Source organism: Microchirus variegatus (assembly GCF_963457635.1).
Source record: "Microchirus variegatus genome assembly, chromosome: 16".
Taxonomy (NCBI): domain Eukaryota; kingdom Metazoa; phylum Chordata; class Actinopteri; order Pleuronectiformes; family Soleidae; genus Microchirus; species Microchirus variegatus.
In genome coordinates, this window is record NC_139817.1 from 21,286,473 (window position 1) to 21,301,478 (window position 15,006).

Genomic DNA, 15,006 nt, shown 5'->3' on the forward strand with positions numbered 1-15,006 from the left:
TAACATGTGAAATAATTGCATTAACACGAAAACGAAAATGTTAAAATGTTTGTTACTGTAATGGGGAGGTGTAATTATAAGTAAATAAAGTAAAAATAAATAAATTAATAAATACTACTAAATCACATAATAAATTCACCCACCAAAGAACATATCGATATCCCAAGTCCCCGCTGATTATTATTATTATTAATAATAATAATAATAATAATAATAATAATAATAATCCATTGCACTTGTTTTTAACAGATATACATTTACCAGGTTAATAGACTTACCTTGGCACTCTACACTACATTTAACATAAAATACTGCTTGTGTTCAGTTGCAGGAAATGCTGCTGTTTTACTACACTAAATGTTATTTAGCAGATTATACTGCCATTGCATACGAATTATGAATGTATATCGATTTCATATTGTATTATTACGCACTTTTGTGAAAGGAACAAATAAATTACATACTGTACTTACCACTTTACATCTGTGTGTTTGTCATTACACACCGTGACATGACACAATGAAAAGTCGTGTGTAATAATATACTGTCAAATGATTACTTCCTCAAGCAACAACTTTATGATGCAAATATTTTGGAGTCTTCACGTCACTTGAACATACCAGGATGTATTGCAATTCCCGTTCGTGCATTTACGACAGTTCGTGAAGGCAGCATGTACTCGTATTCCTTTGTGACTGACGCCATCTTCCGGTTGAAGTTGGAAACGCACCTCAGATGTTACATAGCTGCTGAATTAAATCAGATGTATGAAGCATGTAAGTGCCTGTATTTACTCTATGTGTCTTGTGTTTCCTTCATTCTTCCTGTCTTGTAAAAACTACATTATTCAACTACGGACATTTTAATAAAGAGGGAGGGGGGAGACAGACAGCAGCGCCCCCTGGCTGCGCACACGAGTGCTGCATGACGCTGGTCAAGAAAAGCTCCATCATCCTGCGATCGTAAGAGCGAGCAGAGCATCGTTTCTGTGGAGAGGAAGAAGAAGACGAGAGGAGAGAGTCGGGCATCCACCCAACCCTCACTACAACACCCATGACTACCGACTGCACATCTGCTCAGTAACGGACAAACAGAAGGGATTTAACGCGAGATGTCGAAGCACCGCAAAGACAGAGACAGCTGGGGTGAGTGTACGTACACAATTTGATTGTTGTTTTTTTTTCATCCTTTCCTGAACGCACATACGCGGTTTTTTTTTTGCTGGTGGCGTTTATTAATTATTTCCCATCGAAGCAAATGGTGTTAACAAAACATGATTAAAGACTGGAACAGTAAAATGTACATTTAATTTCATTAAAAAATAATATTTCCATAAATTGAGATGTGTTTTGTTATTGCAGGAGTGGAGCATCAGAGTCTTTTTTTGGGGTCAAACATATGTTTTCAATAACCAGGAGAGAGGAAATGCTCTGTTAGGGTGGTGCAGGCCAGGAAATAACCTTCTGCTATTGTTGTGTTTATCACTGTCAGCCTCTTATGATGCTCTGTGGTGCATGTAGCATAAGGCATTATGTAATAATGCATCAGTAAATAGCTTCTCATCATTATCATCACCATCGTCATGACTATCATCTCTCCCCTGATCACTGCCGCTGCTCTCATCCTTTCCCCCCTCCACCATCACCATGATGATGGGGATCAGCTGATTGTCACAGACATCACTCAGATTATTTTGTTAATAAGGGCCTGGGAAAGGGTGGGAATTGAAAAAAAAAAAACAGGGGGATAAATAAAAGGGAGGTTTGTCATTAGAGAGTTAACCTGATCTGACCCACTTTTTACGTCTGACGTCTTCAAGCAGCAACACGACCAGCCTCACAGGTCAGGCTGTAGTGCTGCGCCTGGGTGAGGCCTTTGCAGGAGACGAGGATGTCAAAAATGACGCTCCTCTTCAGGCTTGTGGGGGAAACCTCGGATCAGTCTTTAATTATTCACTGAGCATTGTTGGCCACCTGCATTAATCTTTTAGCATGTGCCCAAAGGTTGCCTGTCACCGTATTTTATGGGACTTATTTTACAAGGAGGCTTCATTTGTAATTGCATCCTCTACATCAGCACCAGTGGCTTCTTCAGCATTGATATACCTGGACCAGGGGCAGCCCTGCATGTGGTACCAAAAACTCAAATGCTGTGTTTCCATCATAGTACGATTTCAGTTTGCTACTGTACGGTATGGTTTGGTTGGTGGGTGTCGGCTGTACCCGACGGAGAAAAAAAACACAGGCATATCTGTCACTCAATCATCATTTTACTGTGGTACAACGGAAGGGTACCAAAAAATGGAATGGAAGGAGCTGGCTATTTTGGTAATATCCCGAATGGAAATGCAAAAAAGTATGTATGGTACTGTACCAAACCGTACCATTCCACTCAATGGAAACATGGCTTAAGAGCATTGTTTAAGTATCATGGTTTCAAAGTAACTTTTGCTAGTAACACTGTGCGTTTTAGACACACTTCCTGCAGAGATGTTCCGCAGTCAGTGTTTCAGAAGTGACCGAGAGTGTTTAGTGATAAATTATAGAATTTATTGGAGGTTGTGCACAGAAGGATGCAGCAGTGTTCTGCTGTTGAATCAGTGCTAAAGAAAATGGAAAACGTTCTTGATCAATATTGAAGTTTTAATTGTTAACGTTTCCCCTCAGTGACAACTGAGGTAAAGGAGTTGGCTTATAGATTAGCCAAAGTTTTAAGTGACGCTCCATGCATATAGTCCATTATTCATCATAGGTGTGTTTTGGGCATAACATCAAGATTGAGAGAACCATCACTGCCTCAGACCCAACTGTGTTGCAGCATAAAGTGTAGGACACATATATGATACATATGATTGTGCATCATGATGAAAAGCAATCATAATACGCTTATTGTGGTACATTTCTATAATTGGGATAATCGTGAATGGAGAATATTGTTAGTATTTCACTTAAATGATCGCAACAACATTCAGTGCAGTCACATGACTTTCTTATCCAATAATTAAGATTCTTGTTTTTCCTTCAAAATGTTCACTAAAGATTTTATGTTAAGGTCAACATTAACTGTTCTGGTAACATAAGTCAATGTTTTAACATTAGGAATACGTTTTTGTAGCATTCCAATGTTTTATAAGATTGTCTGTGAAGGTCGTTTTCTTCATAACATTTCTTTTTTTCTGAAAGCTTACGAATATGATCAGAATCATTATGAGATCCATCCATCCATCCATTATCTACCGCCTTATCCTCCACCAGAGGGTGGGCAATAGGCAGGGTGACCAATTCACCTAATCCCCATAATCCCCATTTCGCATGTTTTTGGACTGTGGGAGGAAGCCGGAGAACCCAGAGAAAACCCACGCACACACGGGGAGAACATGCAAACTCCTTGCAGAAAGGCCCTTGTTTTTCCGAAGTTGTTCCAAACGGGGCTCGAACCCAGGAACCTGGGTCTTCTTGCTGCAAAGGCAAGAGTGCTAACCACTACACCAACTGTGGGCCTTCATTATGAGATTATGGACAAAAGGCTCCGCCATTTTCAATTTAACAGTCTATTTAAAGGTGCATTATGTAATAAATCTAAAGCAACTGGCCATAAAATCCTCCTAATATGTCACAGAGACTCAGGAATAATGTTCATATAACAAACTGAACTCACCAACAACAACAGTACAGCCAAAATATTTGCATAAAAAAATATTTTGCAGACTGCAAATCATGTTTATGTTTTGAAATCATGTTTTGGCATGTGGCGCCACCTACCGCCGTCTACCAAGCATTGCAGTCAGTAGAGTCTCAGCTGCCGAGCAAACATGGGTTGCCAGTTACGTCAAAAAACGAAACCTAAAAGACTTCAGTATTTTGAATTTGAATGTAGTTCTTACACATTCTTACATATGGCATCTTTAACTGCATCCGAAGAGTAGGATTTGGGGTCTTTAATATTCCCTGGCCTGTGCTTCAGGCCGCTCATGCAGCTTAGACTCTCCACATGAGAAGGCAGAGACTGGAAGCACATGCTGAGTCACTGTCTGGAAAGCTCCGGAAAAACCTTGGCATGCATGTGATCTCTCTGGATACAAACAGATGGGATGGATAGCGTGACGTTAATCATTATTGTTAACAACAATCTTTTTGCTGAAGGTATTGATCTGAGGCTAACAGGAAGGAATAACTTTCCGCCCTTTTTGTCCGCCTAATGGACAACAGAGTTTAAATTTCATCTCTGTGATAAAGTTCTGTTCATTCACTCACTCTAATGCGGTTGTGGACTGTTTTGTTGTGTGCTGATATCATATAACTATGCGGAGAATAATGACTCATCATCAACACTGTCTTTTTATCGGCACACAACCACAAAGTCAACGTTCTTCAAAGTCTTTCAGGTTCATTAAATCACGGATTCATGGTTTAAAATCTTCTCACTTGTCCTCCAGGGTCCCTCGGTGACAAAAATGTCTACGACTGGAGCTCAGAGGAGGAGGAGCCGGACGGACGAGCCCGGCCCATCCAGGTCCTGCTGGTCAAAGACGATCACACCTTCGAGCTGGACGAGGCTGCGCTGAGTCGCATCCTGTTGTCGGAGGAGGTCAGAGATCGCGAGGTGGTGGCCATCTCTGTGGCCGGGGCTTTTCGTAAGGGCAAGTCCTTCCTCATGGACTTCATGCTGCGTTACATGTACCACCATGTGAGTATCTGTATCAGGAGACAGAGGTGGTCGTGCGAATCTGCAATTTGACTTTTGCCTTCCTGACCGAGAAATTATTCTTTAAAGGTGCAGGGCGTGAAATCTAGTGACATCTCCTGGTGAGATTGCAAATTGTAACAAAAAGATGGCACCATTTCCTTTTCCCAAAATGTGTCAGGAAACTAGGGTGGCCTTCATATACCAGAAATGATGTCACTCTTCCACTCGTAAAAGTCTCATTATAAAGATATAATTAACTTAATTTTATCATTTTAAAGAGTTTATACATTTATGCAAACACGCTTTAGTAGTAAGTAGTCAGTTTCTGACAATAATCCCTCCCTCTTACATTTACACACTGAACTAGAACCCTACTCAGATAAATAATCTCTATCTAATTGCAATATCCACAATACTCATAAATCTCCGTCCTATTTACTGGATATTTAGTGTTACTGTAGTGTACTGCTCACATTTTGTCTACAAAGTGTGGCAGCAAAATAACAAGTTGATGCAGATAATAATTAAAGCTACTGTCAGTTAAACTCGGTGTTAAATAGTTCTATATTCACAGCTATCACTGAGCTAGTGTTACAGGAATAAATAGGAAGAAACAACAACATTGTGGTCACTGGCATCGTTTTGGAGTCACTCTATTGTTACAGATTAATCAAGTTGTAAAAAGTACATTTTGCCACAAATGGCTATGCTAACGGCTATGCTAACTGCTATAAAATGAATGTGCTTTGTAGCATTGACCATGATCATTTTTGACATTTTTGCATGTTCACCCTGAACTTGTGTTCTCGCTTAAAACTTTGGGAGACAAAGGGAGGAGGGAGGGAAATGCTAACATCAGCAATGGAGAGGCGGTTAGCCAAACGTTAGCCGGAGGTTAGCTAAAAGGCAGCTACACTGACAGCGGCTTTAATTCGGTAAACAGATAAAGGGAAAACTTGTCAGGAACTATGCTCCTGAGCAGGTTAGATGTGTCGTATATATCAACATTACTAACCCTCCTGATCTGCTCGTGTTCAGGCCTCCGACGATTGGCTCGGCGATGCAGACGAGCCTCTGACCGGCTTCTCCTGGCGTGGAGGTTCAGAGAGGGAAACCACCGGCATCCAGATCTGGAGCGAGGTCTTTCTGGTGGACAAACCAGACGGAAGAAAGGTGAAGTTTTAACAGTGAACTGTTTTCCTTGTTGTTTAGAGCAGTAGTAGTAGCAGTATGGTACAATATGAGTAAGATGCTGTTATTAATGTTTCCCTGTTGCTTTATAATGTCTCTTTTCTTTTTTTGGTGATCTTAGCTAACTCCTTGTTACTGCTTCTCTCCTTCAGATTCGTTTTAGGTAAACGACATTTAAACGTAGAAGCTGCCCAGTAAAACCACAGTCAGCACAGTTAACTCTGAAGGAAGTCATTTTTGTATTGAGACTTATCTCGATAACTTCTTTCATGCTGGTATAAAGCTCACATCTATATTTATCCTACACAGAAGGCAGCGGGTAAAGCCTCAGAGGCTGTAATGTTTCTTTAATTCAGCAGGGTTTAAGTTATTTGAAGATGTCAAAGCTGATTGCATTTGTCCACAGTGATGACAGTTTTGTGAGAATCCTCTTAAATACCATGGCATTATCCCCATAGAATCCCCATAACCATGGCATTGACATGTAAAACAGTAAACCATGAAGCACGCGTATGCTTTAAAGAGTCAAAAAAAAGAAAAGGGGACTATAGTCTAGTTTGATGTCGGGCCTCCTCAGGCCGCTTGTGGCCCCCAAAGTCCTGTGAAACACCTCAGCATTTCAAGCTTTCTTTAAAGGTCCAGTGTGTAGTAATAATGGCGCTTTTCCACTTTACAGTTCGAGCACGGCTTGACTCTACTTGATTTTTTGCTTTTCCATTTGCGATAGTGCCTGGTGTGTTTTTTAGTACCTGCTCTAGCGAAGTTCCAAGCGAGCTGAGCAACCTCGACAGACAGCAGGCCACTGATGTCAGAGAATGCCTTCACTGGAAGTCATGAGCGTGACGTCCGATAAAAGAATCAAACCGAACAATGCTGAACTTTAAAAGATGTAAATGTGCTTTAATCTCCAGCATTGTGCAAGGACATTTCTAGATCTCAATATTTAACAGAGGAGTCTGGTGTATTTAGCGACAGCACTGCCGAAAGCCGAATCACAACCCCGTTCAGCCATAGTAGCCACAGTTCAGTGACTGTGTCAGATGGAGTCTGTGCTCTGGTCATGCCGGAAGAACTGAACCAATCTCTTTAATTAACTGATTCTAATGATTCAGTTCACTGAAAACAACTGCTTTGCTCATTAATAGTTTGTATAAAGTGATGTCGCAGCAGTTTCGTGCAGCCTTGCTATGACGACCCCGCCCTTGTTGAGGAGGTATACTACAGTAATGGAAAACGATGAAGTGAGTGGAGTCGAGCCGAGTCATGCTTGAACGGTGTAGTGGAAAAGTGTCATGAGTGACATCTAATGGTGAAACGTGCGTCAGGGGACTATGGAAGCCTTTGCAAACCAGAAAAGATGTTTCTTCTCAAACACAAAATGCCCTCTCTGGCCTCTCTGTCCAATTGGGTTGGTGTACAAACATGATTGCACAAAATGGTCTTAAAGCAAAGCCCTTGTCTATACATATAAAAGGCTTATTCTAAGGCTACAAAACCAAAATAATCTTTATTTCAAAGTGATTATAGCATGAAACACACACACTTAAATGTGCATTATGTAATAAATCTAAAGCAACTGGCCATAAAATCCTCCTAATATGTCACAGAGACTCAGGAATAATGTACATATAACAAACTGAACTCACCAACAACAACAGTACAGACAAAATATTTGCATTAAAAAAAATATTTTGCAGACTGCAAATCATGTTTATGTTTTGAAATCATGTTTTGGCGTCATGTGGCGCCACCTACCGCCTTCAACCAATCATTGCAGTCAGTAGAGTCTCAGCTGCCGAGCAACCACGGGTTGCCAGTTACGTAAGAAAATGAAACCTAAAAGACCTCTGTATTTTGAATTTGAATGTAGTAACTGTTTTTGGCCACATTCTCACATATGGCACCTTTAAGGGTCATCTATTTAATTTCTGCCAATAAATCCTCATTAGCATTGCTCACTGGACCTTTAAGCACTTCTCTAATAATCCACATAGTGCTCTACATTACCCCTCTCACTGTCGTCCTCTCAGTGGAGGCAGGAGAAACATGTGAACAACCTTGGAGCACGTGTCAGTGTCCTCCTCTGTCTTATCTCGCAGGTCGCTGTTCTGCTAATGGACACACAGGGCACGTTTGACAGCCAGTCGACACTGAGGGATTCAGCCACTGTGTTCGCTCTGAGCACCATGATAAGCTCCATGCAGGTACGACGTCATTGACCTGTCTGACCCAGCTTTAATTCAGTGAAGACCATGCATATCAATGAGAATGAATGAATGAATGAATGGTGGATAATGTGTTTAGTCCAGCTGAGATCAGGTTTGTCAGTCTTTCCTGCTATGTATTAATACACTTAATGCCATGATGAATACATTATTATCAATCTTAATAAAACTTAAATTCTTAACATCTTACCTTTCTTATTAGTATGTCCTACTATTGATTGCTCTCTTATATAATATGAAACACTGTGTGTGTGTGTGTCAATCACCTTGAAAGCACTTACATTACGTGAAAAGCTAGAGTATATACATACAGTTAAACTGACTGGTTTGTTGATCGACTGGCTGGATGGTTGGGTTTGTTTGACTGTTTGGTTGGTTGGTTGAGTGACTGGGTGATTATGTGATTGGCTGGTTGATTGGTGTGTTGGGTTTGGTTGGTTAGTTGGTAGATTGACTGGTTGTTTGGTTAGTTGATTGACTAACTGTCTGGTTGGGGATTGATCAGTTGGTTGGGTTGGTTGACTGACTAAGAGGCTGGTTGGGGTTGAGTTGGGTTCTGGTTGGGGTTGAGTTGGGTTGTGGGTGGGTTGGCTGGTTGGTTGGTTGGGTTGATTTGGGTTGAGTTGTGTGTTGGTGGATTGGTTGGTTGTTGATTGTTTGATTGGTGGGTTGGGGTTGGTTGGTTGGTTGGCTGGCTGATTGATTGCCTGGTTGTTTGATTGATTGCTTATTTTTCTCCGTACTTACCTACGGAATGTTTTATCCAGTGGTATCTTCAGGTCAAAATCATTCATGTCTTCGATCTTCTACTGTTTGAGTGTTTCCTGGTATTATCCGGACTACTTCCGAGAAGTAATACTGTAAATTAAATTTCCTTTTCAGGTTTATAACATCTCACAGAATGTTCAAGAAGATGACCTTCAGCATTTACAGGTAACACTGACAACACTAATCTATCTATCTATCTATCTATCTATCTATCTATCTATCTATCTATCTATCTATCTATCTATCTATCTATCTATCTATCTATCTATCTATCTATCTATCTATCTATCTATCTATCTATCTATCTATCTATCTATATAAAATGTGGCTTGTAACAGAAGCAGACTTCGGTGAACGTGCTCCCACATAAGCTCTTAAGAGACACAAAAATTAGTGTGAGATTTAATCAATCACTAATTCTGTTTTATCTGCTTTATTTCAGCTTTTTACCGAGTATGGCCGACTGGCAATGGAGGAGACTTTCCTCAAGCCATTCCAGGTAATGTTCTGTCACAGCGCTTCGATTTACCACAAATGAACACAGTTATTACTGGTATTTATTTCAGCAGCATAAAATATTGACTTCATGTTATTTGATAGTTTATTGAACAAATGGTTGCTGTGATTTTGAAACATGGCTTCACTTATAGTGACCTGATATATTATCTTTGCCCAGTCCATGATTTTCCTCGTTCGGGACTGGAGTTTCCCGTACGAGTTTCCCTACGGACAAGAAGGAGGCATGAAGTTCCTTGAGAAGCGACTGAAGGTCAGTCGTCGCTCAAAATTCAGTTATACTCACAGGAGCAAAGTGAATCACGTCTAAATCTCGTCGTGCTTGCCCACGCAGATCTCTGAGAACCAGCACGAAGAGCTGCAGAACGTGCGTAAACACATCCACTCCTGCTTCACCAACATCTCCTGTTTCCTGATGCCTCACCCAGGCCTCAAAGTGGCCACTAACCCACACTTTGATGGACGAATTAAAGGTACAATCCTGCTTTAGCCTCTATGTTTGACAAAACATTTTAACCATACACAAACTAAACCAGTATGACAGGATTGGTTGCTTTTTGTGTGATAAATACTCGAAATGAGAAATTCTTCATGTTGGAGACAAATTTGCTGAATTTCCTCCACCTATTGACTTAAGATTTATGAAATAACACAGGTTTATAACACAGTGCTGTTTGATAAATGAATCAAAAATGCATTTATCAAACAGCACTGTGGAAACAACACAAAAGAAAACAAGCTTTCTCACTTAGTATTTCCTGGATCAGAGTAGACCAGGAAACTCGGCACAAGATGTCAGCCATCATGCTCACCAGTTGCTGCTTCTTCTCCTCATCTAGAAATCGACGGCGAGTTCATCAACAACCTGAAGGTTCTGGTGCCGTGGCTCCTGAGTCCTCGTAACATCGACGTGAAGGAGATCAACGGCAGCGAAATCACGTGCAGAGGCCTGGTGGAATACTTTAAGGTAACGGGACAAAGGAAAAGCAAATGTGAAAATCTAAAACACTTATACTGTAAATCATACTTAGGTTGTTAAATACTGTGACCATCATTATTTTGTTTTTTATAAAACATATGCCAAAAAAGTTTTCATATTTTCCCCCTTGCAATGAATTCAAAGTTATATAATCTCTGTTGCTCATGTGTAACAATAGCTTCAAATCTTTTTATCCGTGACACTGTTATTACTGACTTTTTCTGATGTGTGCGTTTGCTGCTTATTTCAGGCTTATATCAAGATTTACCAAGGCGAGGAGCTGCCACATCCCAAATCCATGCTACAGGTGAATTGTTTGTTGTGTTGATGAAATGTGTTTGAGCAAATATCTCCAAAATAGTAGATAAAAGACCTTAAACTAGTGGTTGTTTAGGTTTTTTTGAGTAGCAGCATTCATTTTGCCTCATGTGATGTGAAAGTATAGGCCCGGTTAGGTCTATGATATCTTAAGCATGTACAAATTTAAGGTTGTAAAACTCCCCACACAAAAGTCCATACAAAGAATCAGTGATTTTAGCTTAAAAGGACACAGAAGCTGCTGGTTTACGTTCGCCTCGTTTCATGAGTTTGTGCCACTTAGGTGAATCTGAATGAAGGATTTCAAACTGCGGAATCACAAAATAAGACATTTAAACTTGCTGATGGTGCTCTATGGACTTTGGTGTGGAAGAGTAAGAGGTTTCTAAAGTAACAAAGTAATATTGATTGAATGGCTTCTTGTTCAATAATTATCACTTTATTTATCTCAACATTACATAGTATTTATGGAGTTCTTTGTATTTAGTATTTAAAATGTCTGTTTATGCCTCTTCTCTCAAGCCTCTGATTAGGGATAGACCGATTATCGGCCAGGCCAATTATCGGCGGAGATATTAGACATTTTTTAAAATCTTTTTTAATCCGACGGCCGAAAAAGAGATCAATGTAAAACTGGGTTATTTATAATTTATTTAACTTTGTTTTATTTAATTTATAAAACATAAGGAAGCCATTTATGTATTTATTTTAAAAATTCAGTTAACTTTACAAGAGATGCTGCTGACCCTGGGAACTCCCTGCACTTTTTTGCAACAAAATGCGTCAACATATACTTAAAGGCATTTTAACAAAATTAAGTGTTGGTGTTTGTTTTATTCAAAATTTTGACGCCAATATTTTCACTTTCACGGCTCCAAATATCGGTTATAGGTCTCCTTGACTACTCATAGTCGGTATTGGCCCTGAAAAAAACATATCGGTCCATCTCTACTTCTGATTCTATGGGATCAATAAAGCTAATCTCACCTCACATCATGTTTAAAATCTAAACTTTATTTTCACTTGCTCTCAGGCCACAGCAGAGGCGAATAATTTGGCAGCAGTCGCAGCTGCAAAGGATCTGTACAACAAGAAGATGGAGGAGGTGGGAGACCAGGGCTTCTCACGTAAACCTCCTCAAACTCACCATCAGCTGCAGCTTCACACCTTCATCTGTCCACTCTTTTTCCGTCCGTCCCCAGGTCTGCGGCGGCGATCGGCCCTTCCTGGCCCCCAGCGAGCTGCAGGCACGGCACGGCGTCATCAGAGAGGAGGCGCTGCAGGTGTTCAAGGGCGTGAAGAAGATGGGAGGCGAGGAGTTCAGCCGCCGCTACCTGCAGCAGCTGGAGGGAGAGATCGACGAGGTCTTTGTCCAGTACATCAAGCACAATGACTCCAAGAACATTTTCCATGCGGCGCGCACGCCGGCCACGCTCTTCGTGGTCATCTTTGTCATGTACGTGGCCGCGGGCATCACAGGCTTTGTGGGCGTGGACATCATTGCCAGCTTGTGCAACATGATCCTGGGTCTGGCTCTGATCACTCTCTGCACCTGGGCCTACATCCGCTACTCCGGGGAATACCGAGAACTCGGCGCCGTCATCGACCAGGTGGCCGGTGCACTGTGGGACCAGGTACATCAACAGACACATTCCTCAAGTTTAAAGGTCCAGTGTGTAATATTTAGGAGGGTCTATTGGCAGAAATTGAATATACTACCCACAAATATAATTGCTTTAAAGTAAAAAAATTAGGTTTCTTTCTAGCTGTAGTATACAGTAAGCTTTTTATAATGTAATTTAGGCAAGGGCCTTGCTTTACAGAGGCTGCCATCTTGTGCTGCCATGTTTTTACAGCAGCCTGAACTGACAAACCAGTCAGAGCTTGTGGTGTATATTTAGAAGCAGAAGATTACTATGCAAATAAAGTAGTGCTGGGCATGTTAACGGCACCAACGTTAGCGCCTGACATTTCTAACGATGACTGACCTGAAAAAGACGCGCGTGACGTCACGTTCACGTGACTCCCGATTGTTAAAATGCGTCTCTAAAGTAACACAGTTTTTCGTCCAGGCACCGTTTACCAGTTAGCTCCGTTAGCTCCTTTAGCGTCGTTAGCGCCCCTACAGTGGAACTGGAGCGGTCTGTTTATTAAACGAAGAGAGCAGCGCCACAAATAACCAGCGTACCTGTGTACTGCGTATGTGTGCCTCTGTTTTGAAAGTTTAGCGTTACTTTAGAGACTCATTTTAAGTCACGTGAACATGACGTCACCGGCTTTTTCCGGTCAGTCGTCATGGAAACGAGTCACGCATTAACGTTGACCGCCATTAACGTGCCCAGCACTAAAATAAAGACAAACCTTTTTTGTGTGCAAACGCCATAGAAACCACAGACAAACCCACTGGGGATCCATATTGTCAGCCTGAATATAACCCTTATAGGAGACCTACAGTTGGTACAGTCCACAGTCTCACTGCTTGATGTCAATAATTGTTACACACTGGACATTTAAAGCAAATTTGGCTGTCTGACTTAATTAATTCTTGAATCAATAATCACCAAGTTTAAGGGCAGTTTATTCAGAAATCAACATTCTTTGCATCAAAACCTGAAAACTGTGACAAAGAAAAGTAACAATCCTCACATTTGAGATGCTAACGAATGCTATTCTTTGGCTTTTTACTTGGTAAATATGGTAAATGATTAACTGGTAATCGAATACGAATTACTTTTTTTGTTGGGGTTCACTAAGAACAATCCTGAGTAAATGTGCATTATCTGGTTTTCTATTGAATAAAGAAAAGAAAGAAAATAATGAATATATATATTTTACCCTCCAATAATCCAATAATTGACGAAAGAATAACAATATAATGTGTAGTATTTTTTAACCAGTAGGTGGCAACATTCTCCTTTAAATCAACCCCAGATGATGTGTTCATGCTCAACAATAACAAAGTTATATTACATAGATGCATGTATGTGCTGACACTGTTTTTGTGTTTCTTTATTGTTTTCTTTTCATGCACCTGCAGGGGAGCACAAATGAGGTAAGTGTCTTATATTTACAAGATACAAAAATTAACTTGTACTATGTATATAAAACCAGCATTTTGCTTCGGATTTATGTTTTTTACGTTGTAAATAACATGCAAAATTGTCATGATGGATTTATCAAACATAGATATTTTACGTTTAATCTTGTCATGAATTATATAACATCACAATAGGGTCACAATAAAAAAACGTGTCTGTATATTACACTTTTGGTAAAGTGAACATAGACGATTTGGATACAAAGACATGTTCGAATCATATGTGATTATAATTATGTGACCATCATTTAAGACTGGATGACAAACTGGATTAACTGGCATATGGATTATGTCAAAAAAAGTATTATATATTGAAACTAAACCTATATATCTCTATTTCAAATATCCCCACTGTGACCCTCCCATCAGGACTTGAATGTTATCTTCCAGTGACCACCATGTGTCTGTATCTGTCGCACAGGCTCTCTATAAGCTGTACAATGTAGCAGCCAATCACAGGCACCTGTACCACCACGCTTTCCCCGGGCCGCAGGTGGAGGAGGCTGCGGAGGAGCAGGACATGAAGAGGGACTGATAAGACGAGGACAGAACTCTGCTGCAGGGACTTCCTGGTGGAAGAGGAGGAGGAGGAGGAGGAGGATTTCTGTGTTCACCACTTTAAAACTAATAAAGGACTGTATAATGTTCATGTATAGGCTCTGCTGGATGACATGGATCATAGTGTCACTCACAGAAACAACAGACACTCTTGTCAGAGGAAACCTTCACATCTTCGACCTCCAGTCAGCAGTTTTTATTTTATTTTATTTTATTATTCTCTCCTCTTCATCTCTGTGAAATCCTCGTTTGTTACGGTTGTTCTGTTCTCTCCAGTTCAGTGCTGTTTATAAGAAATATCTGCCATGTCTGAAAGGCTTAATACTGTGCGTTCCGTCTATGTTAAATAATGAAGCACTACATGGATCATCCGCATGGTTAATGGTGAATGTCCCTCATCCTCGAGCTCGAAAAACCAGGTATACTTTATATAAAGATTTTATGTTTACTGGTCGTGATAAAGTGATATTGTGCCATAATAACAAATAACGTTAAGATTGTTTTTACATCTACTGCAACCTGGCTACACGCAGATACATCGCACATTTATTTGTCGTGAACAATGTTTTGTTTTTGTTGGTGGGTTTTAAAGGCTGGGCAGCGAAAAACGTCTTCTGTATTTCCAGAATTTCGGGTTGGGTATCAAACTCCTGTAGAACCAGAATTTC

General features: G+C 40.5%; 1 protein-coding gene across 1 annotated transcript; it reads left to right on the plus strand.

Moving 5' to 3' along the window:
- Window positions 1-1,111: 1,111 nt before the first annotated feature.
- atl1 (atlastin GTPase 1) lies at window positions 1,112-14,315 on the plus strand (the record flags this gene model as incomplete). The annotated part of the gene is made up of 14 exons (XM_083902761.1): window positions 1,112-1,151; window positions 4,436-4,686; window positions 5,725-5,859; window positions 7,977-8,081; window positions 8,985-9,035; window positions 9,313-9,369; window positions 9,547-9,639; window positions 9,721-9,859; window positions 10,226-10,353; window positions 10,616-10,672; window positions 11,717-11,788; window positions 11,886-12,317; window positions 13,721-13,735; window positions 14,202-14,315. The coding sequence occupies 14 exons, from the start codon at window positions 1,112-1,114 to the stop codon at window positions 14,313-14,315; spliced, it is 1,689 nt and encodes a 562-aa protein (XP_083758887.1).
- Window positions 14,316-15,006: the final 691 nt, after the last annotated feature.